Source organism: Melopsittacus undulatus, chromosome 4, assembly GCF_012275295.1.
Source record: "Melopsittacus undulatus isolate bMelUnd1 chromosome 4, bMelUnd1.mat.Z, whole genome shotgun sequence".
Lineage (NCBI taxonomy): Eukaryota > Metazoa > Chordata > Aves > Psittaciformes > Psittaculidae > Melopsittacus > Melopsittacus undulatus.
The window spans coordinates 13014267-13037696 of NC_047530.1; the positions used below are offsets into that span (position 1 = coordinate 13014267).

Here is a 23430-nt window from a genome sequence, read left to right on the forward strand (position 1 = left end):
GAGCTAATCCTGGCTCACCAACAGTCTTTAGGTCCCCAGCATGAGCTGGTGGAGTTCTGGTTGAGTTTCTTTTGCCTTCCCAATGAGAAGTTCATTTCAAGTTGAAATCACAGCACAGGGATAGTCATTTGAAGTCCTCTGCAGCTATACCTGGTATAGCTGCAGGTAAATCTTCTACACAGAGAGAGGATCTTGGCTTCTCCTGTGCCATTTGCACTCAGTATAAAGCCCATGTCAGGGTGAGAGACATGGTGTGTCACCACAGAGTGGTGGTACTTGCCTGTCTCCACCCCTTGGGGTTGGAGCCATGTCTCAGCCCCACAACAGCTCTGGTGTGAATTCTGTACAGGAAACATAGCCCACATCCACGCTGGTGCAGCCACTGCAGCGGCTCCTGCTGGGGCTGCTGCTGGCGTTCAGCTGTTGCCTGTCTCCCTGTGGAGATGGTTCTGAGGCTGCTCACTCCTGCCCTGCAGAAGCCTGTGCTGCTGCTGTTTGTGAAGGCCAAGGTTCTCTGTCAAGACAGGAAAATTCTTACCCTGGACCTGCTGGAGTGAGCCCAGAGGAGGCCATGAAGATGCTCAGAGGACTGGAGCACCGCTGCTAGAGAGATGGGCTGAGAGAGCTGGGGCTGTTCAGCCTGGAGAAGGGAAGGGTCTGTCGAGACCTTAGAGCAGCTTTCAGTGCCTAAAGGGGGCGATAAGAAGGCTGGAGAGAGGCTTCTGACAAGGACCTGTAGGGACAGGACAAGGGGGAATGGCTTTAAACTGACAGAGATTTAGATTAGGTATTAGGAAGTAGTTCTTTCCTGTGAGGGTGCTGAGGCACTGGCACAGGTTGCCCAGAGAAGCTGTGGCTGCCCCATCACTGGCAGTGTTCAAGGCCAGATTGAATGGGGCTTGGAGCAACCTGGTCTAGTGGAAAGTGTCTCTTCCCGTGGCAGGGAGTTGGAACTGGATGAGCTTTAAGGTCTCTTCCAACCCAAGCCATGCAGAGTCTACAGTCTGCAGAAAAATAATCTTGACAATCAGACACTGCATAGCAAAGCCTTTGTAAGATGCAGTATGTGTCTGCCTGGTGGTGTAAAACAAAATGCTGAGGATGCAGAAATTTGAACTCCTGTGCATGAAACCTGTAGGGGAAAATCTCCTAACCCCTGCGAGTCCCTTACTCACACTCTGGGTCATCCTTGGTTAATACAGCTCCAGGGGGTTCCTCCCACAGCTGAGACACTTGAAGGATCAGTGAACAGTGATCTTTATTCTTCTCCCTGTTGGCAGTTAGATGCAATCAAGAGTTAGTGCACAAAACAAACCACACACCGTGGCTGGTTTGAACCTGCTGCTACACAGACCCTGCTCATTGCATGCAGCAGGGCTGGGGACACAACCGCTTTCTCTCTTTTCCCAGGCTCTGTACAAGCTGTACAGCGCGGCAGCGACGCACAGGCACCTCTACCACCACGCCTTCCCTGCACAGAAAGCAGAGCCCACAGAGGGCTCGGAGAGGAAGAAGGTGTAACCCCAGCGCGTTCCTGTCAATGCATGGAGGCACGGAAACCTCATCCTCAGTCCAGCAACTCTCATCCTCATGTCCCTCACAAGCTCCTGCTGCAGAAGAGCGTGAGTGGAGAACACATCTTGTGCAAGGTGGTTTGGTGCCGTGTGTGACAGGATGACCTCGGCATGTTTTTCATTTTGTTCATATGTACATGTTGGTACTGCCGCAACTACAAAGTGCTTTTAATTTGTAATAGCCAGCATACTCCCCAGCTCATTACAAAGCCTTATTTTCCCCTTAATTCGTTACAAAGTCACTAAAACCTCATAAGTTACATGATACTGCAACTAAAACTGTTTCAGACCTTAGCTTATTCAAAAGCCAACTTATTTTCAGATACTTGAACAAGTTATAACATGTAACCAAGTTTTTTCTTCCATTAACTGTTTAATTATAAAAACAAAAATGTATTAACTCGCTTTATCAGAAGCAGTAAGGGCACTTCTGCTACAGTATGTTAACAGTTTGGTAGGGAAAGCATACTTTTCTGTTGGTAACCGATGCACAAAGCACCACGTTGTAGATGTACTGAGAACATTTTGCTGTATTTCTGTATATACATTCATTATTGCGCATCGGAAGTGTGTTCAACAGTTCTATTCTTTTATCGTCAGAGCTATTAAAGTTTGCTGTCAGTTCCTAAGACTGTGGTGGTTCAGGAAGCAGGTGTTAACTAATGAGGTGAGAGCTTCTTTTCTTGGGTTCCTCACATTCTTGGTTTCCTTTTTGGTGCTTTTAATGGTGAGTTGGTATTTGGAACACACTCCTGGCCTGCCTCTGGCCCAGGGGTGACTGACCGCTGGAAGGTGCTTCTCTCACAAACAAGTTAAAGCCAGGTTTTACAAGTCTTGGGAATAACCAAGTCTCCAGCTGTTAGCAGAGGAAAAGCTTCTCAGGTGAAGCCAAGCTGAAGGAAGGGTTGCTGCTGAGGTCCACAGCCCCAGCTGCCCTTCACCTCTCTGTCCTGATGTGAGGGACCTTATTGTTGACTCAGCACAGCCAAGCTTGGAGCCTCCGAATGCTATATGGCTTCAGAGAGCCTGAGCTTCTGCCGGTCACCATCCTGATCAGATCCTTGCTCTGCTTGTACAGTTTGACATTCTAAAAGGCAAAACAAAAGAGGTGTACAACCCTCCATTCACTGAACAAAACAATTTTTATTGAGTTAATAGGATTTACAAGAAATGTTGGGGGATTTTTTTGTCTGCAACAATGTTTATTGCACTAATAAGAATCCATAAATAACATTTCAGGACAATCAATGAACCAAATGAAGATACTGGAGAGGCTGACTGTACAATTAAAATTTTTCCCCAAGTAAGGAAGTGTTACTACAAGACTAAAGCTCGCTTAAAAGTGATTTTGTGTCACAGTGTAGCACAGCTGGTCAGACAGTGCTGTTACCTTCCCATGTGACTGGGTAGCATTTCACAAAACACAGTTCAGCTTGGATTTAAAAACTAGGGAACAGTTTGCTTGGAGACCTTGGTCTTCAGGAAGGAATTCCATCTGTAATTTCTGTGAAAACTAGTAGTAAATCCAAAGTAGTAATGCGCTGAAGTAAAAAATAAGGCAACTTGGACTCTGCTTTCTTGCTATGTTTCACCTGGTTTCAGTACTGGGCCTTACTGAAAGGGAACATGGTCTCTCTTCTGTCTGTTAAAGCTGTAAACAAAGAGCAGAGCTCTCTATCGAGAGGGATACAACATCCCAAGGGAAATACCCAGAAATAGTCACTGGGATTTTAACAACATTTTGAACCTAGGACATTTCATGTGGTTGCATCTATTGCCCTTTAAAAGTAGACAGTCAGCTTCTAAATAATGCAGCCGGCTGCTAGGAAAAGATACCAGCATCAAGTGTCTGATCAAACCCCGCGCTGGTTTTCAGAATAATAAACTACTTCTTGTATGGAAAAAGATTAACAAACATTTGCCATTTTTATAAACAATAGATAATACATGTAGAAAATTATTCAAGAGGATAATAACAAAGGTGCAACAACATCAACAAAAATAAGCTGCCTCTTCAACAAAAGCACTTTTTTCATAGTTTTAAGTGTGAAAACCTTTTAAAGCTCTTTGTGTCCTCATAAAAGTCTGTTTTAAAAAAGAGTTGCTTAAAAATTCTTGCCGTGCTGCTGGGCATACCACTGCTGCCTCTGCTTGCGGTGCTCCAGCTCAGTGAGGAGCGCCTGCCTGTACGCTTCATACAGCTTCACAATACGTTCCAGTTCTTTCATGAACAGCAGCTTCAGCATTCCCTGGTATGTGTCCAGGTCTGCCAGCTGGAAGAGCTCCCACTTCAGAATGTGGTCGTATCTGTTTTGATAAAAAAAAAGAAAAGGGAGATTATCTGCAAACCTTTGCAAGCGACCATGCAGTGTTCCAGGCATTTTCTTTAGAACTGGCCTCATGGTTGTACAGCCACTGATCACAATCTACATCAGCAAGTTTTATGTGAGGAAATAAAGTAATTAACACCAGAAGACAGGGAGCTGTAGCTCAAAGCGGGTCAGAAAACATCACTTACAGCTGAACTTATGGAGTTTAACCATGCCAAGTGCAAGGTCCTACACCTGGGTCAGAGCAATCCCAGGCATAGATACAGGTTGGGCAGAGAAGAGATTCAGAGCAGCCCTGCGGAAAAGGACGTGGGGGTGCTGGTCAATGAGAAAATGAACATGAGCCAGCAGTGTGCACTCACAGCCCAGAAAGCCAACTGTATTCTGGGCTGCATCAAAAGGAGCATGACCAGCAGGTCAGAGGAAGTGATCGTGCCCCTCTGCTCTGCTCTTGTCAGACCTCACTTGGAGTATTGTGTGCAGTTCTGGTGTCCTCAACATAAAAAAGACATGGAACTGTTGGAACAAGTCCAGAGGAGGCCACGAGGATGATCAAGGGACTGGAGCACCTCCCATATGAAGACAGGCTGAGAAAGTTGGGGCTGTTCAGCCTGGAGAAGAGAAGGCTGCGTGGAGACCTCATAGCAGCCTTCCAGTATCTGAAGGGGGCCTACAGGGATGCTGGTGAGGGACTATTCATTAGGGACTGTAGTGATAGGACTTGGTAATGGGTTTAGACTTAAACAGGGGAAGTTTAGATTGGATATAAGGAGGAAGTTCTTTCCTGTTTGGGTGGTGAGGCACTGGAATGGGTTGCCCAGGGAAGCTGTGAATGCTCCATCCCTGGTGGTGTTCAAGACCAGGTTTGACAGAGCCTTGGGTGACATGGTTTAGTGTGAGGTGTCCCTGCCCATGTCAGGGGGGGTTGGAACTAGATGATCTTAAGGTCCTTTGCAACCCAAACTATTCTATGATTCTATGATTCTAACTGCAGAATCACTATAATACAAGAGAAACTCCAGAAATAAAGATCCTATTAACCCACTATAATAAACCAATGCAGAAAATACCTTTTGGAAGCAATCAAACCAGCAATTCCATTCATGAAAAGCCTCAAAGATTTAGCAATAAAACATCTTTTAAAAGTAACACAGAAAATAAAATTATTTCCACAGCTCACCCCAATGCTCACCAGCCAGTGCCTCACCACAGACAGAATACTGAAGTCTTCCCTTGCCACCTACTGCTGTTCCCAAAGTGTTGTTGTTCCAGCCTTAACAAGTGCTCTTGGACTATGTCCCCATCTTGGTTAATTAGCAGCAATAATCTACGTCATGGTGTCTTAAACTGCAGGTCATGAATGTCATGGGACCCCAAAAAGGGGCGATGTTAGACGGCATCAGGGACTACTGAGTGGTGACAGATCCAGTAAGTCCATAATTAACTGCTGCAAGTACTCACACCCAGTGAGGGGACATCCTAACAGCTCTTAGCTACTAGCAGTGATCTGTCCCCATGGGCAGGTGTCAAGGGAGCAATGCAAGGCCTAGCAGCTCTAAATCCTACATGTTCTTACCCCCATGCTGGAAAAGATGAGCTACTGTGAGCCAGGGGATGTTCCCTAGAGTTTAAAACATCAGTGCCACTCTGAACTCCTCTCTTAGGAATATCCAGCTGAGATGGAAACAAGCTCAGCTGTTCAGTCAACCTATTACTGTTGTATTTCTTCCCACTTCCACCATACATGAGAAGATACATTCACTTGAGTGGAGGCTGAAGGCAAAATATCAGTAAAATTAAGCAACTAAACTGCGTTACATATTGCAGGGACATACTTGGAAGGCAGTATGCATCAGAAGCACCAAGACATGTAGGTGACTACTGAAGATGCTTCTGTGAAATTTTAAGAATTTAAATAACCACAACTTCTATAACTTTCCTAAATAACAGCCTCTATATTAAAGTCATCCCAAATCTTGACAGGGCTGCACTGCTAAAATCACTCTTTCCTAAAGTCAGTAAAAAACCCCAACTTACAGCTGGTTTTTCAATATGAGGACGAAACTCCAGAGAGGTGGACTGCATGCTGCTGCTTGGAAGGTTTGTCAAGTACAGCTGTCTTTGCGTGCACTTGGTGAATGAGTTTATGTGAACACCATCTTTCCCTCTCTGCTCATTTCCCACATCATGAACTCAGCTGAACTGAATTCAACTGCAGCAGGATTTCCCCAGGTTTGCCCTGTGCTGATGGATCCTTTCAAATGTTCTGGATCAATGGCATGTATTAGAATACATGCTGCAGCAAGCTGATTCTTAGTGGAAGGACTGTTTCTTGTTAAGGTAGCAACACAAGCAGAAAGGAAACCAAAACTCCATCACACGCAGTAACATGTTTGCAGGTTTTCTGGGGTCTGCATCACAGATGATAATAAAACCTTGGTGTTTTTTAGCTCTTTGAAGCTCTCACTGCTGATAGTTTCTCAAGAAAAGCAGCACATGAGGATTATTTTCCAGTGTTAGAGCTTCGTTTTGCCTGCCCAGGAACAGGACAAGTCAAAGACGAAGCCATCAGCAGAGCCTCAGTTGGAATGGGCTCATTCCAATCCAAAAGATTGAAGGTCTAGGAACTCTAACCACAGAGATGCGTAGAGGAACATGACACAGAGTATCAGTACCTGACCTAGAATCACATTTTTTGGAAGGACATCTAGTCACAGGGCCTGGAACTGAGGGGAGAAAACATGTTAGTCCATAATTCCTGCAGAGTGCAGAGCCTTCCCTCCTGGGTTAGAAAGCAGGAGCTTACTAGACAGAACACACAGCCAAAATACCCAGTCCCCAGTGCTTTTCCCACTAGATAGCAAGTATTTAATATAAAATAGGACACTTTTAACACAAGAGACACTAACCTGCCCTGAATATTTACAGCCAATTGGTTAGAGATAGAGGAAGAAAGTCCTGTGCTCAGATCCTGCAGTACGTAGCAGGATTTAAACTGAAAAAGGGTAGATCTGGATTAGATATGAGGAACAAAATCTTCCCTGTGAGGGTGGTGAGGTGGTGGCACAAGGTGCCCAGAGGAGCTGTGGCTGCCCCATCCCTGGCAGTGTTCAAGGCCAGGCTAGACGGGGCTTGGAGCAACCTGGTCTAGTGGAAGGTGTCCTTGCCCATGGCAGGGGGTTGGAACTGGATGGTCTTTAAGGTCCCTTCCAACCCAAACCATTCTGTGATTCTACGATCCTTGGTTCAGAAGAGATGGGGAAGAATGTGAACCATGATCTCTCTTGTGAAAGGCATTTTTGGTCTCTTCACCATGACAGTTCCATGCATGCAGTCCAGCATACTGTGGGAACACTGACAAGACTGGGCTGCCTAACTTGGAAGGTTGGAGAAACACTCAGTTCTAGAGTCAAGCAAAGGGTTAACTGCTAGGCAGGAATCTTAATTCCACTGCATTCAAATGCTGATAACTGCACTTCTGCTCTCAAAACTAGATGCCAAGAGAGAGTGAAACTCGATGCTTCAAGTTATCAAAAATACCTTGATATAGGAAACTGTTACCTCAGCTAGACATCAGAGCTTTTTCATCGTCTAATGAGCCAAGTATAATCTTTTTTATCTTAATAGTTCGACCATTTTTCACTAAAATAGGATGTGTTATGGCTAACACCTACTAAACTCTTCATTAGGCTTTCCCAGCAGCCAGAATCCTTATCTGTTAGAGAAACTTGTTGAAACAAAGGCTAACATTACCTGTTTTTACTGTGATTAGCTACTTTACTCAACAAGAACTGGCCTTTGGTTGACTGTATCAAGCTACAGAGTCAGGCGTTATGTAACAAATAATAACAAAACATACCACAATGATTTCAGTGCAAAACTGCACTGTACTGATAATCAAGAGACTTTTAGAGTAAATTTCAAATAGCAGACTGCAAAACGTATTCCTCTACTGCTGCTATGAAAGTGTTCAGCAGCTTACTGCCATTTCTGCACCAGAACACAGGAGGATGTTCATACTGTTCTCATATTCAGCTTTTGGAAAATACTGCTGGAGAACTTACAAGCATTACTGAATGTTCTCTTTAAGGTTTAAGCCAGTTGCTTTGGCAACAGAGGTTATTAAAATTACACTGAAAATACATAAGTGATCCTGATTTTAATAACATTGAAAACTACTTATCAATTGTTCCTCAAGAAGCCCTCAAGATGAGGTGACACTAAGCCAGCTGCTACCACTCCTCCTCACTTTTCTAATGGAATATTAGCATAAATCAGAATTTACTTCCTCACAGAAGTGCTCGAGAATTACAATAATATTCCTATTACCACTAGCACTACTGTAATGGAAGGCTAAAAGGATACTAGAAAATACATGATTTTTGATTACTCTGAACAATGTAAATTCTATTTAAACAGCTTGAATGAATTAGATGTTTTAGGTTGTGGTTTTTTTTAAATATATCTAGTAGGCTGAAACAAATTTAAGACATTCCTGATAATGTTAAACTGTTTAAATTGTCTTAAACTTGCTTCTCGAATTTCAGGAAAAGTACCAACAAGAGTCCATACAATACAGGCTGAAATATTTAAAACTACGCTGCCTGGATGTGCCAAAGACCTAAATAAAGAAATGCAGCCAAAACCTAGAAGGATTTCTAGGAAACAAGTCCTCCCATAGGTTACAGGAATGTGTATATCCCTGGTGCCTAAGTGTACTGGTGGATTTTAGGCCAATTTAAATCTTTATGGGCTACTGACAAGCCCAGAAGCCACAAGAAGTAATAAAACCCATTCAAATCATAGTTAATAGGAGCAGCTAAAAAAAGGGAATTCTTTAGTGGAAGTCACTGAATATCATACACAGCCTGAATTTGCAACTACAGACTCACCTACTCATTGCTGTATAACTCGGTTTCTTTACATTCCTCTTATGAAAAATGTAAGTGATTCCATAATTAATCAAAATATTTTTAATTGCTTTTCTATTTAGTGTTACTATTCTGCAGAACTGCACCCATTAGAAAATGTAATTTGTTTCATTATGCTGATTCAAATCTTTTCTTGGAGGAGAGGCCCTGTACTAACGCTCAGTTTTTAATTCAAGGGATTTCAGTCTGAATTCAAAATTCTTAATTGCGAAGGAAAATCTGTCTTTTTTTAAAAGGGGTAAGATATAGATGAAGAAGTTAACACTAAAAATATTTCACATAGTTTATAAGCACATGGCGCAATTCTCACAAATACACAGAAAGTAAATCACTTCCGCGGCTCTCTAACATATCATTCTGCAAATCACATGAACTGCCAGAAGTACGTGATAATTTTAAGTAATGCCTAAACCAAGGCAAACTAATATGATGAATGTTTGGTACAACTTACTCATGTGCTGTCAGCAATAGTACCGGTGCAGTTAAGAAACATACCAGCTAAAGTGAGTCATCAAAATTAATCTTTCTTCTAAGCAATGCATGCAGAGTGTGAAATGAAAAGGGAAAAAAACAAAACTCACTTTACAGGAGCCCTGGCATAGACCTGCAGCCAGTCTGGAATCTCTGCAGTGTGGTAAGGATTTGCAGGGACAAGGAGGGGCTGGCTTCTCTCCACTTGCTGCGGTTGGTAAGTCACTGGGGGAGGCTGGTCATAACGGGGAACACTGCACAAAGGAAGACAAAGTCCATAACCCTGAAGCAATAACTTAAACATACCGATATCATTAACTCATTAACATCAATACACAGACTAACACACGCAAAGGCCAATGATGCAATCACAAATGGAGTGTCGCCTCAGCAATGAACATTCCTCATATAATGAGAGCAACTTTCTGCCGCTATTTTTGTGCTTCACGCCAATCACGACTATATGTGTTGCTGCTATCTGTCAGCACACTGTAAAACTCACCTTGGTCCTATTCACAGAATCACAGAATCCCAAGGGTTGGAAGGGACCTCAAAAGATCATCTAGTCCAACCCCCCTGCAAGAGCAGGGTAACCTAGAGTACATCACACAGGAACTTGTCCAGGCAGGCCTTGAATATCTCCAATGTAGGAGACTCCACAACCCCCCTGGGCAGCCTGTTCCAGTGCTCTGTCACTCTTACAGTAAAGAAGTTCTTCCTGGTGTTAACATGGAACCTCCTATGCTCCAGTTTACACCCATTGCCCCTTGTCCTGTCACTGGATATCACTGAAAAAAGCCTAGCTCCATCATCCTGACACCCACCCTTTACATATCTGTAAACACTGATGAGGTCACCCCTCAGTCTCCTCCAAGCTAAAGAGACCCAGCTCCCTCAGCCTCTCCTCATAAGGGAGGTGTTCCACTCCCTTAATCATCTTTGGGGCTCTGCACTGGACTCTTTCAAACAATTCCCTGTCCTTCTTGAACTGAGGGGCCCAGAACTGGACACAATATTCCAGATGCAGCCTCACCAAGGCAGAGTAGAGGGGGAGGAGAACCTCTCTTGCCCTACTAACCACACCCTTTCTAATGCATCCTAGGATGCCATTTGCCTTCTTGGCCACAAGGGCACATTGCTATTCACCTACTGCCCGCAACCTGGATACTAAAGTAGAATGCTTTTAAGGCAAGTTTTACATTAAAAAGGCAAGTACTGATTCAGCCATGTAATACACCATTTAATATATTAGAACGAATGTATTCAGGCAGCAGCAGATAAGAGTTACTCCATTTGTAACAAAGGATATTTTCACATGTTTACCTTTTGTGCCACACTGTTAAAAATCTTTCTTTTCCTGGGTAACAGCAAAGTAGATTAAGTAGCAGAAATTAACTGTCAGATTTGGTGCATACTAACATCATTTTACCTTGAAATTCCAAGTAGCTAAAACACTGATTTTTGTTCTACACAAGACTTAATTCATGTGTCAGATGGTATGTGCTATTCATTCAGTCTCGTGGAACATCAGATCGAGTTAGAAACCTAACAATTACTTCTAAAAATCTTGGTCAAGAGCCAGTAAAGCTTACTTCTAAGAATAAGTTTTTGGCACATTATATGAGACAAAACCAGTTCCACTTTCTTAACTGGTTTAAGAAAAAACCAACAGCCACAGAGGAGAAGGCAGATGTCTTACCTGGGAGCACAAGGGTGTTTATATTGAGCTCTTTTATTGATGTGATCTACATAATACACTCCAAATTCTGCTGACTCAACCCTTTCCCATCCTGGAGGCAGTCCCTCACGCTCGAGTGGGTGGCTCCAGTGGGTTGTATTAGTGTTATGATCTATATAGTATTTCCTTCCTCTAATAGTCCAGTCCACTGACCAGCCAGGAGGAAGAGGTAAATCTTCAGAACTACGATTTGTTAAGTTTCCTAGAGATGTAGCAGCAACTCTACCAATGCCTAAAAAGAAAAAAGAGAAAGCAATGTTTAGCTAAACTAGTAATACCAAACCCCACCATTATGTGCAAAGTCAATTTCCCCCCTCCAGGCACTCTATGAAAACTGAACAATATCACGGCCTTTAGGGCATGTGCACTTGTATGTTGGTAAAAAAGGGCAATTGAGTCAAATTAGCTCTTCCCTTTTAAGTATCACTTGTTTTGCTTTCCTCCAGCTCCAGATTCACTAGACAGGTTCATTCAGAGACAGTTAAAGCATACTTGCTGTTTTCAATTAGAGAAATATATTAGCATCATAACATGGATGAAGCTGTTATTGCCATCTCAATTTGCTGAGCAGAGAGCTAATAATAAGATTACAAATGTTAAAGCTTTATATAAATAAGTTTCTGTTAATGTGATTACAGCTGCATCAAAACTATTTATCTACAAAACCCCCACAGCTATCTCTTTTTCTAGTTAGCCAGGTATTACAACTATGTCGAAAAATCACTGAATACCAACAAAGCTCTTCAGACTAACCAGTCAAGTAACAGGACCAGGTAAACTAATAAAGGAAGGAGATGTAAGTTAGCACTATCCTGCACTGAATGTTACTACTAAAGTGCATGCAACCATGGCTAAAAAGTGTCAGCAGTAACAAGAGAAAACAGAAGCGCTGGATCCATGGCAGATCCCGCACAAGCCCTTCACTGCACACTGGGTGGGATATAACACTGCTCAAATGATGAGCAGACGAGATCCACAGACCTTTTCAGAGCAAGTCACAAAATCTCCCACCTCTTCCCTTCATTCCCTTCCACCCTTTTCCTCCTTCATTCCCACAGATCTTGGAAGGAAGTTTTGTTGTCTAGTGGGCTGTATAGCTGCTTCTCTACGTCTTGCTCTTCTTTCGAAGTGAGCCCCTATGGTTCAGAATGCTGAAGAGGAATGTGAAAAGAAGGGATTTCCAGCTTTTCCTGGTGCTGTGGGCTGCACTGGAAGGGCTCCTCCAGCAAGAGAACTAAAGCCTAGGTTACATGTATTGGTGGTTTGAGAGCTGACAGGGATCAGTAGTTGAGGAAGTTGCCACCTCTGTCCCAGAAACACAGCACATTCAGGATTTATCACTAAATAAGTTAAGATACTGTTCACTAGCATTTTAAAATACGTGATTTGCTGTAACATATACACAGGCTTTATATTTTAAAAATTAGCATGCTGGATGCTGAGAGATGTACTAAAGAAACTTAATTCCATCTTTTCCTTCTCTCTGTACACTGTGGATACTTAGACAGCCAGTTGAAATAAAAGCCGTAATAATAATAATAATTACACAAAACTAAAAAACCCAAATCCAAACAAACAAAACACAAACCAACAGCAAACATCAAACCAACCAACAAAACCAACCACAAAAACCAAGTGATACAATCAAGAACACCGCAGGTCTCTTTCCATTCCTGGGAAGCCTACTACCTACTGGAAGTGCTGGCCCAAATTCAACTCTCTGTTTAAAATTCGTTTAAGTAGTTACCTTCAGTTATTCCCAGTTCTACAGTTAAACAGTCCCTCGCTTTAAAGAAATACTAATTATTTTTTAATCCCACAATCAAATGCATCTATTCAACCACAGTATTCATCAGTTTGTGTGCTACTATTTCCCATCACCAGATCAAACGGTACAGAAGCCACTTTTCCTATTTTCTAGTAAGTCAGAAAGTGACTCCATCACAGGCACCACACTTACTGCCTGGGGAACACACCCTTTCCCTTCTGATTTTCAGAAATAGCCTTTTTTGTGATTATTTTTTTGATAGTGGAAAGAAAAGGCAAAGTCCATCTCATCTGAAATACTATTAAAAATAGGTTCCAAGTGTGGTCATTAACTCAAAAAGATAACAGTAATACTGAAAAAGTTGTTCTATTTCTCAGCAAAGTTGTTCTATTTCTCAGACAATTTCATGCTCTTGCTGGCTGACAACGGCAATGGTCCTTCTCAACAACACATACACACTAGAGCATGCTAGCCAAGGGACGTCAACTACTTTAAAACCTTAATTTACATATGAAACGACAAACTGAAAACTGGATGGGCTGTCATTCTGATACAAGTCAGCAGTCATAACAATAAAGTAATGGGAAGGCTCCAAAGCAACCGAATAATAAATAAACAAATTTCACAAGCTTCCTCCTCAGTCTTTAAAACACTGGTGCTCAGCTACAGATCTTTTTCTAGCCTTTTCATGTTCTGAACTATTTGGCTTGAAGTATTTCTCTTGTAATAGTACTTACCTATTTTTTAGCTCTATAATGGAAAGTTGATGGCTGTGTTCCTGTAATAGCTCCCATCTCATACTATGATCAAGCAACCTAGACCTTTACTTCCAATAAGAAAATACATCCTGAAGGCTTCCTGACCTTTGGCTAAACAAATTCAGTATTTTCTCCAATTAACTGGACTGCTGTGTTGTAGGTATAAACAGTGACCATTAAATCACCACTACCAGAAGACCTGAACATACAAACTTGACTGGGGAACGAATTTTCAGAGGTATAAACGTATTTTTCTGTTTAATGTTAAAACCAGCACATATCTGTATTTTTATTACAGTTCCTCCTACTTAAATTCTAGCATGATTCCAGCAGCAAATACATATATATTCATTCCTTGGGGTACAGGTTAATGCTTTCCAACATTTGGATATTGTCATTAGAAGTTGCACAAGCCATACTCCGCATCACAAGTTCTTCACTTGACGCCTATACCTCTTCATACAAAAAGCCTGATAAGATTGGAAGACGGACTCAGCGAAGAAAGCCAAAATCTAGGTTAGCTAGAGAAATCACCTAGAAAGTAGGCTAAAAAGTAATGCTGTACCCAATGGAAGGGCAACACTGGCAGTTCTGCATTTGCACAACCATTTAATTCTAGTTTCATGCCACATAGTTAAAATGCTAGCTTATTTTTTTTTAATTTTTAAAATGCAAGGAACAAAAATAACACTGGACCACAGATACATCACACATTTCTTTTGCTGTTTTGACTTCACCTATGAAGAAGAGCCATACTCTTCAGATATAATTTATGCAGCTGTACCAATTACCTGTTTTGAACAGCGTTCTAGGCTCTGCAACTACCAAGCTCTAATTATGAAATCAAAGGCCAGATTTATAAACTGATGGTTGTAGTATTTCAGGTTGTAATTATCATATATAGTCTTAATGGGCATTTTTCCCCTTAAAATCACAACTCATATTGAAATACTGTGTGCTGGAAGTTTGGAGACCTCAGGTAATACTTACAGCATCTCACAACCATCAACCCACTATGGCATTAAAATCAGCAATTAGGACAATTAAGCCATTTGTTTATATACCTGGAGTTACTAGAGATCAAAAGAAATTGTATGTGGGTTTTCCATATAAAACTCAGCAGATGCTTCCTTCCAGGGAGAGTAGATACACATACAAGAGAAATAGCTCCTGCTATGATTCTGAACAGTAAGAGAACATGAAAATTTGCCTTCATATACATACACATCTAAGTATCAGTAAGACTGAACAACACTTGGCAGAGCACATTTCTGTGTGATCTTTTCCAAAACATAAATCAAAAAAGAAAGTTACAAGACAGCCTGAAACCATCTCCTGTGAGCACTATCTGTTGTGTATCATATTGCCAAAGCACAAGACTCTTGTGTGTTTAAATCTGAGGTCAGATCTTTGTCCCAGAGCACTTTCATAGCAGCCCAAAGCTTCACACAGGATACTACAGTGTGCACCAAGAATATTCCCTGCATCACAGGCTGGTACGAGATTTACATAATACAGTGAAAACTATCTACAGAAAACAAGCACACTTAAAAAATTAACCATTTTTATCAAAATACCTAGTGTGATCCCTGTGATTTTCCTGTCACTGGAGGATAAGCAAAAGCAGACTAGTCAAACCAGTTCACTCTGACTACTCAGGGTTTTCTTGTTCACACGCTGTTTTACCTATGCCAAGACAAAAATCCTTGTTCTCCCTGCTTTCCCAGGGAACAGACTTGTTTAAATTATCTGCTTTTTCTAAATGTTAAGTCTCCTTTCCTCTGCTTAAGGATACGCACAGTTATTTATAAATTTCCCTGAGTAGCATTATCAAATCTCAAGAATGGTCCACAGTGAATTTTTGCAATTATGAATCTTTTCAGGTTGCCTTTTTGGACCTTGTCTAGCCTCATTTGTTCATTATGTTTCATGATGGCACATGTTTAGGGTATATTTTGGTTCAGCTGCTCCTTTTAAGTAATATCAATACTGAACACCATTTGTGACAGCTTTTTCGTTCTCTTGTAAAATATAGTAACTTCAATTTAAGGTCTTGAAATAATTTGTCAACCAGGCTGAGAGGCATTATATGCTATCCCAAAGCAACAGAATCACAGAACAGTAAAATCCTCTTCAATGCAGTTCACTTGCTTAGAAGTATTGCTGTGTATGTTCTTGACACTTTGAAGAAAACAAGCGCAAAGGGACAGCAACCACTTATTGCTACTATTAGCAAAATTAAAAACACTCACAGTTTTAAGTAAGGCCAGGCCCTAAATTCAGTCTTATTTTCAACTTCTTCAACAATAGGGTGTCCTAATACCAGAATCTAAGCTTTAACTTTGAGCAATAGAATGCAAATTCCGGTGCACTGTATTGGTGCAGAGTTCCTTCATTTAATATTCTTCTCTTTAAAAATGTACCTTAATCTTCTGACATCACTAATGTGACAAATATGTAGTATCTTCTTCAGTCAAGGAAATTCTGTTTGGTTTGTTCCATTAGCATGGAACAAAAATCAATAAGGGATATGTGTTAACGCTTTCACAACACAGAGAAGAGGCTTCGTTGTAAAGAAACTCTGCCTGGAAAGAAGTCAAAGTTCCTAGGACGAAAGGCTTCTAGGTCAGCAAAAAGCAGTTCTTCAGACTGCCTGGTAGAAAGCACAGGAGAAAAACCACATCACCACGCAGGGAAAAGCAAAAAAAAAAACCAAAGAGAGCAGAAAATCTCCCTTTGTTTATTAGATATAATGCTGATGTAGGCACAGAAGTTTCAGACTATAAACTCCCCACAACTAGCTTCAACGAAATTTCAAAGTGTTGAAGAACAGATTTAGCGAAACAAAAGGACTTCAAATTCATTTTTCTTTAGGTCAATTGTCTCAACAGCCTTTTTTCAGAATGCCAAAATCCTCTCCCTTCCCCTCAACAAACCAGGATGACGAACAGGAAGAGAACAAGAACAAACTGCTTAATTCTAAGAGAGTAAGTAATAGGAAGAAAAGCAACAGAAGTTTCAATAACTCTTGTTTAGAAAGGTCTGTGGCTTCTATGCCTTTCTAACTCATTCCAAAGCATCTGAAGGTACTTCCTGAGCAGAAGTATCTCATTTGCAGAGGGAATGGGGCATTCCAAGTACGCATATATTCACAAAATAGGAAATGACAGGAAGTACTTTGAAAGTTTCAAAAAGTATGCTACAAAGAAATTACTGCAAAATCAGCACATAAGAAAATGGCAGGAACTGCCATTTGTTTAAAAATTAGTTAAGTGTACATGCCTAAAAAGAAGAGCACTGCAACTTTACCTCCAAATAGGTTTCATTTAATAATTTGTATTTCTTTATTTTTCTCTAATATTAAGCATGAATACCAGTTTGCAATTTTTAAGGGGTACATTTTAACACAAGATGACCCTACTTTCACTAAAGCACACTGGATTCTCTGCTCACAGGATTAATCGTTTTTCTCTTCTGACACCACAGTCAACTGCTTACAATGCATCACCAGAAAGTCCCTTTATACTGTGATTTTAATCTCAGCAATTTTCATATACACGTAAGAATTTTTTAGCTTACCGCTCAAACAGGTACAAATAACTGAGGTCTTGGTTACAAGTTAGTTCCAATCTATACTGTAGATATAACTTCAACCACAGACCTCCCCAAACCTTTAACCTAGAAGAGAGGAAAGAGATGTCGAGGAAAGATAGGTAAAGTCTCTTAAAATTAAGTTTGAAATGGACACTATTTAAAAAAATAAAAATCAAGAAATGCCACAGAGGTAGCAAAATGTACAAAATCAAGAAATAACTTAAATATCTTATTTTTTTTTAAACCACCTAGATTGCTGATTAAAATAAAATCTAACGAAAATAAGAGGAGGACACAGTAGAACTGAATGATACTGAGACAGAAAACATGACTTCAAGGTGAAAGAACGTATCAATGCTGTCAACATCAACTGCTGAAAAATCATGGGACTTTCTTAAATACTTCACTGAATACTTTAAGCATGAAGCTTACAATAAAATCATGGTTTTAATGTCTCTCCAAATTATAAAGAATGGAATCTTTATTTTGAATGAAAGCTGAAATTCACACGCACCTCTTTGCTTCCAGATGACTGCTTGTAAAATGTCATCCCAGCTGTTACCAGCACTAAATGAAGTGTTACTCACCGACAGCAAGTACACCTTGTGCTCATCAGGGAATATTTCTGCAGCAATCAACCCAAACCATAACAGAACTGACTGAGGCACCTTCTGATGCATGGTGGGAGAGGAGGAAAAGGGCAGGAGGCAGCATTTACACATTCCAGCTAATTAACAGAATTTACATCGAAACTGTGGGTGTTCAGCAATTCTGACGTCTCTTGAAGAATTTTGATTAAGTGAAATGTTTAAAAACAACAATGGAGATGGTAAGGCAAGTAATTCAGACAAAGACAACGAAAGTAACAGGCCCGCCTCAGTATTTTGAAAATGCAGGAAAAAAGGGAACTAGAAATTACAGAAAAAATAGTGTATCTCAAGGAAAACACTGAAGGTTTGAAGGCAATGGATGGTTCAAACAAAAAGGAGCTTAATGGTGAGATGAAAGAAGTAAGAAAATCTAAGGTTTCCTTATTTTTGGCCATGTAATAACTTTACAATTCTGGAAAAGATGTACAGAAGTTAAGGGCATTGGTCAATGTTCTTGCTGCAGTGAAACTGAAAGAGGAAAAGAGTTCACATTCATGCTGAGATGAAAAAAAAAATAGAGAAGGGAAACACTCTGGCAGACAGAAGGCTCACCTTTTTTTGTCTCTCCCTACAAATGCAGATTGAATACCCACGCATTACAAAACATGTATGGAATTTGGTCAAGATATTAAATGTAAAAGTATGAGAGCGAATGACAAAGGACCAAACAAACATCAGCAGCTCCTTTATGATTCCAGGTAGCCAAGGGGGTATGTTGACAAATGGCAGGGGGGAGGAGGGCAGAAATCTGTTCAGAAATAAATCCATGTTGCTACAATTGAGAAATACATGGCTGTTAAGGCCTACTTTCAGCTTGGTTTAACAATTTGCTAGATTGAACTCCACTTTCAAACTAACAGCTAGAACTCCATTTCCACTTAACATCATTTAAGTTCTGCCCAGCAGCAGTACCATTATTTTTTAAGTCTTCCTCACACAGTGTCATGGTTTGAGCATGTTTTGAGGGTGTTTTTTGTTCAAGGTTTTTTCCAGCCAGGTGGAGGAGGGGAGTCTGGGAGGAAGGAGAGACAGGACACCTGACCCAGGCTAGTCAATGAGGTATTCCATACCATAGCAGGTGATGCCCAGGATGCATACTGGAAAAGAGAAGGCTGGAGGGGTAGAGCTCTGGAGGAAAATGGAGGAGGGAGCACATGGTGCTCGGCTGGGCAGGGTGGAGTGAGTTATGGGTCGGTGGCTGGTGGGGTTGTATTCTTTTCACTTGCTGTTTGCTGTATCATTATTATTTGTAGTAGTAAATGGCAGTAGGGGTTTTGTGTTATGCCTTAGCAATTAAACCGTTCTGATCTCAATCCGTGGGGGCTACATTCTTTGGATTCTCCTTCCTAACTCTCCGGGAGTTGGGGGACTTGGTTTAAACCACGACACACAGATACTATGGTATTTTTGAATGTTAAATTGATGGACTGGTTTATGAAATCCTGCCCTCCTGTCTCTCCTCCCTACAACACCCCAGCACACAAACTATTTTTGTTTTCCAGACCAGGTAAATGTTCAGTGACTGCTGGCTGAACAACAACTGAGAGAGATGGAAGGCTTTCATGCAAAATCTAGGTAGATCAGATATATTAGCATTTAGCAAAATAAACATGGATTGAAGTAGCAAATCTTAAACTTTAGTATTTCAGAATTTATTGGCTGACAGCAGTAACACCAGCACTACTCTTCTGTCACTTCTCATGGAAAAGTGTCTGTAGTAAAAAACCCACAAAGCATTGTTCGGTTGTAATTCCATGAACCAGGTCAGTAGCCTTAAAAATTGATGTTCTTCCCAGATTTATTTTTCTAGACAGATTCATTTTGCTAGAGACTATTTGCCATTTTGTTGACAAAACAAGTAATGCTGAACTAACAACGTGTTTAATACTGAAGGCACATTATTTACAGGTTTTAAATATTTGATTCAAACTCCTTGAACAGTTTTTGTAGTATATAGAGTACTGGAATACAGCAAAGTTTACTACATTTAAGGTCACCTTTCTGTGGCCAGCACTGTAATCCCAGACTTTTTATTCCACCAGTAGATTCACAACAGCACCAAAGAATTATTTTTCAGTGGCATTACAGATAGAATCAAATATTTCAAAAAAGTAGTATTTACTTCTTTCTTATGCTGTTATTCCTTTAGAAAACAAAGACAGGTTCCAGTGAAATTGAGAGGGGAAACAGGCATGTTTACAAACAATACTACAAGCTAAAAGAAAAAAAAGCATCAAGGACTAGGATGTCAATTGCAGCACTAATTATATGCTAATTTGCTAATTATGCAAACCAGTCATGCCACCCTTTGTATAATTACTGATGTCAAATTAACACAGCAAAACTAAATAGTAACATGATGATAGTTAAAATACTGTAATAGTACAATGAAATGGCAATATCACAGTTTGGAGCTGTTGGTTATTCTCTATGTCATGAAAATAGTAGCTATCCCCTAATGAATAAAATCCCTTATTAGCGAGCAACTGATTCAACTTCATGTAGAGGTGCTGCATATTAAAATAAGAACTTGCTTGACCGTAGCCCATATATTTCATAAATAAATCCTGGTTTAAGTATATTTTTCCTTCTGCATACATGCACTCAAATTCTTAAGTCCAAGAAATGTGAACACACAGTGTACTTGGATCCCAGAAATGTAATTAAAAAGCAGCTCTGTCCTACAGAATAAGTCCTAAAAACATGACCCCAATCATGCAGATACAGCTCTGCACTTAAGATCTTACAAAAAACTAATTTTCAAAGAAGCAACAATTAACACTTACCTGAAGTGTGCCTCCCATGATTCTGTGACATCCTCTGAAAGAGATCACTGTTGTGCTCATAATACCTGTAGTCCTCATGTATGCGATCGTTTAAATGACGCCTCCTCTGGGCATCATAAAAATGGTCATAATAGTAACAATGGGCACCAGCACCTCCATTTTCCAAAACAGAATTAGCTTCTGTTAAAAAGGACTGTGAGGAAGAGCCATATTCCCTGGGGACATCAGCTAAACTTCTTGCAAGATAGGAAGGTGCAGATAATCTGTTGCTTTCACGTCTCATTATTTCATGAGGCGGCCTCTGCACTGGAGTTCGAAGGAAACTCTGGTTTCTGGAAACAATTCCATCTCCACCAGAAGCATATGCAGAAGTTGTTGAGTCAGGAGGACAGATATCAGTTCGTCTTGGAATGGTTGGACCATGACGGATAAATGAAGGCATCAGATCTGATATACAGCATGAAAAAGAAGTAAGAACTTTGGCTGTACTTACACATAAAGTATCTGGCTAGTCACAATACTGATTTACATCATGAAAATTAGGAGACTCAAATGCTAGTACCCCTTTAAGGCACCCCTAATGCATATGCAAGCATAATAGTAATGCTGCAGTTTGTACTGGTGCAACAGAAACCATCACACCTTCTGCCAGCAACAAACTATTGCCAAAACAATGCAGTTTTGCCAGTGTAACTGCATCTACAATAAACAAACAAACCAACCCATACCCCATCAAAAAAACCAAAAGCTATTCATGCTGTATTGCAGCTACACCAGGCTTCATTCCTCACTACTAAAAGGGTCAAGAAAATCCATGTGTCCTGGCCACCACTTCATCAGGATCACTGTCCTTATGAATTTGGCAGAACTACAGAACTACATGCCTAAATGCTCACAGAACCCATGACAGAATCAGGAACAGAATATACTTTCTCCACTAATCACCAAATTCAGACAGTAAAATGCTGTAATTCTTCACACATTATGTTCTCAAATGATCATGAAGATATTTCATTTTCTTGTTTACCTAAAGGTTTTACACACCAACAGTGACCCCCATTCATACAATCTCACTGTTTCTCTATTGAGGCATACATTACTGTTCTCCCTACTACTACTTTAAATGGGATATAAACAAGTAGTTTCCTGTCAGGTGAGCTAATACAAATTATAACTTTCATTCAGAAGGAACTTATGCCTATTATTAAATACTTTTAATTTCAAAGTATTATAACTCAGGGTAAATATTCAGTGCATCCCAGAAGGCATCATCAATAAATTTATAATGATCACTACAAAGCAGTCATTACATAATGGCAACTACCACAAATGTCTAAGAGGTGTTAACCCCTTACACACGCCCACAGCCTGCAAAAAATGTGGGTTTGTTGGTTTGTTCGTTTTTTTTAAGGATTAAGCCAGCATAATCAGACTCCTAAATGATCCTGCCTGGTGAGTAGGAAACCAGCTGTTCATGCAGCAGACTTCCAGAAAAGCAGAGTGCCTGCTCCTGCCAGCAAATCAGTTGTTGCTGGTAGTGATCTCCAAGGTAATCTTGCAATTCTCGCATAATACGTTTCGGTGTCAGGTTGTTTTTCAAAGATTAACAGAAAGAAATCTAAATGCGCTTTCAATGGTTATTGTACAGTATAACATGTATTGTATAGCTCGAGCAGAACTGTGGCATTGTCAGATTAACCTCAAGAGCATCAATGCATCCCAGGTACATAGCGGTGACCTCATCAAGTTGATTCACGGTTTAAGAACTGGAGCACTTGCCTCCACAGAGATTTTATGCAACTGTCTCATACAGTTATCTCATTTTCAAAGCACACACCTTTTGGCAGTGCACACAGCCTAGATCGGGAAAACAACCATTAACTTCTGGAAAGCCAGAAATGGTGAAGGCCAGGCTGGATGGGGTTTTGAGCAACCTGGTCTAGCGGAAAATGTCCCTGCCCACGGCAGGGGGGTAGAACTGGATGAGCTTTAAGGTCCTTTCCAACCTAAGCTGTTCTGTGATTCTATGATCTGTTCCATTCACCTCAGCGGTATCTGTGCGCAAACTGTCTTAACCCCCCTCTGCTGAAACGGAGAAACTGCTACGGAGAACTACTGAAGTTTGTTTATCGTGAACACCTATGAACACGTAAACACAGTGTCGGGCTCCCTTTAAAATTCAGCTTTTTTTCCACGTGGAACCTCCCTCTACCAACCCTCAGGTCTCACAACAGGACACCCCCCGAGAGTCCCCAGAGCCTCTGGGACCAGCCGCAGCACACAAAGGACACGGACCCCGCCGAAGTCCTGGGGTTTGTCCGCCCAGCCCGGCCCCCAGCCCGCCGAGCCCGGCCCTGACACTCACTGCGCAGCAGAGGGCTGGTCTCCTTCTTCACGTACTTGCCCTGTACCTCACCCGGTTTGGATAGCTCCGTTCGCGTCTTCTTCCGCGACAGCATCCCACCTCCCGGCCCGCTACCACCGCCCGCATGCCCGGCGCCGGGCGCCGCTCCCCGCTCCGCAGGGCAGGGCGGGGCAGCGCCCGGCCGCCTCGGCCCCCTCAGGCACGGCGGCGGTGGCTCCGCGCCCTCATGGCTGCGCACCGGGGGTACACACACACAGCACAACAGACAAACGGGGCGGCGCGCGGGGGGTTCTGGGACAGCGGCCTCCGCCCTCCGGGGAAGGCCGCGGGGAAGAGAGCCGGTGCGCGCCGACACAGCGCCCCCGCGCGGCCGGGAGGGCGCTTGCGCCCGTGCGGTGGGGGGACGGGGGGCCCGGGGATAGAGGAGGGCGGGATGTACCGGCCCCACCGCCCTGCAGGCACCGG

General features: G+C 41.7%; 2 protein-coding genes across 2 annotated transcripts in view; one reads left to right on the top strand and one right to left on the bottom strand.

Moving 5' to 3' along the window:
• The window catches only part of ATL1 (atlastin GTPase 1), a 33155-nt gene extending 30013 nt beyond the window's left edge, over window positions 1-3142 (top strand). The window contains exon 13 of the mRNA XM_034062382.1: window positions 1411-3142. Coding sequence (XP_033918273.1) covers window positions 1411-1521 — 111 coding nt within the window. The 3' untranslated portion in view covers window positions 1522-3142. The remainder of the gene's footprint in view (window positions 1-1410) is intronic.
• On the bottom strand, window positions 2698-23222 carry SAV1 (salvador family WW domain containing protein 1). Its single transcript, XM_005140938.3, has 5 exons — window positions 22966-23222; window positions 20601-21047; window positions 11006-11276; window positions 9417-9560; window positions 2698-3881 (listed from the first exon to the last, which is right to left on the bottom strand). Exons 1-5 carry the CDS (start codon window positions 23057-23059, stop codon window positions 3680-3682), a joined length of 1158 nt encoding a protein of 385 aa, XP_005140995.1. The 5' UTR covers window positions 23060-23222; the 3' UTR covers window positions 2698-3679.
• Window positions 23223-23430: the final 208 nt, after the last annotated feature.

Coding starts and splice junctions, on each gene's coding strand:
- SAV1 (XM_005140938.3), bottom strand. CDS start 23,059: ATGCTGTCGCGGAAGAAGACGCGAACGGAGCTATCCAAACCGGGTGAG. Junction 21,048..22,965: donor GACCAGCCCTCTGCTGCGCA/GTGAGTGTCAGG, acceptor GCTGTATATCAG/ATCTGATGCCTTCATTTATC. Junction 3,882..9,416: donor TATGCCAGGGCTCCTGTAAA/GTGAGTTTTGTT, acceptor TTATCAAAACAG/ATACGACCACATTCTGAAGT.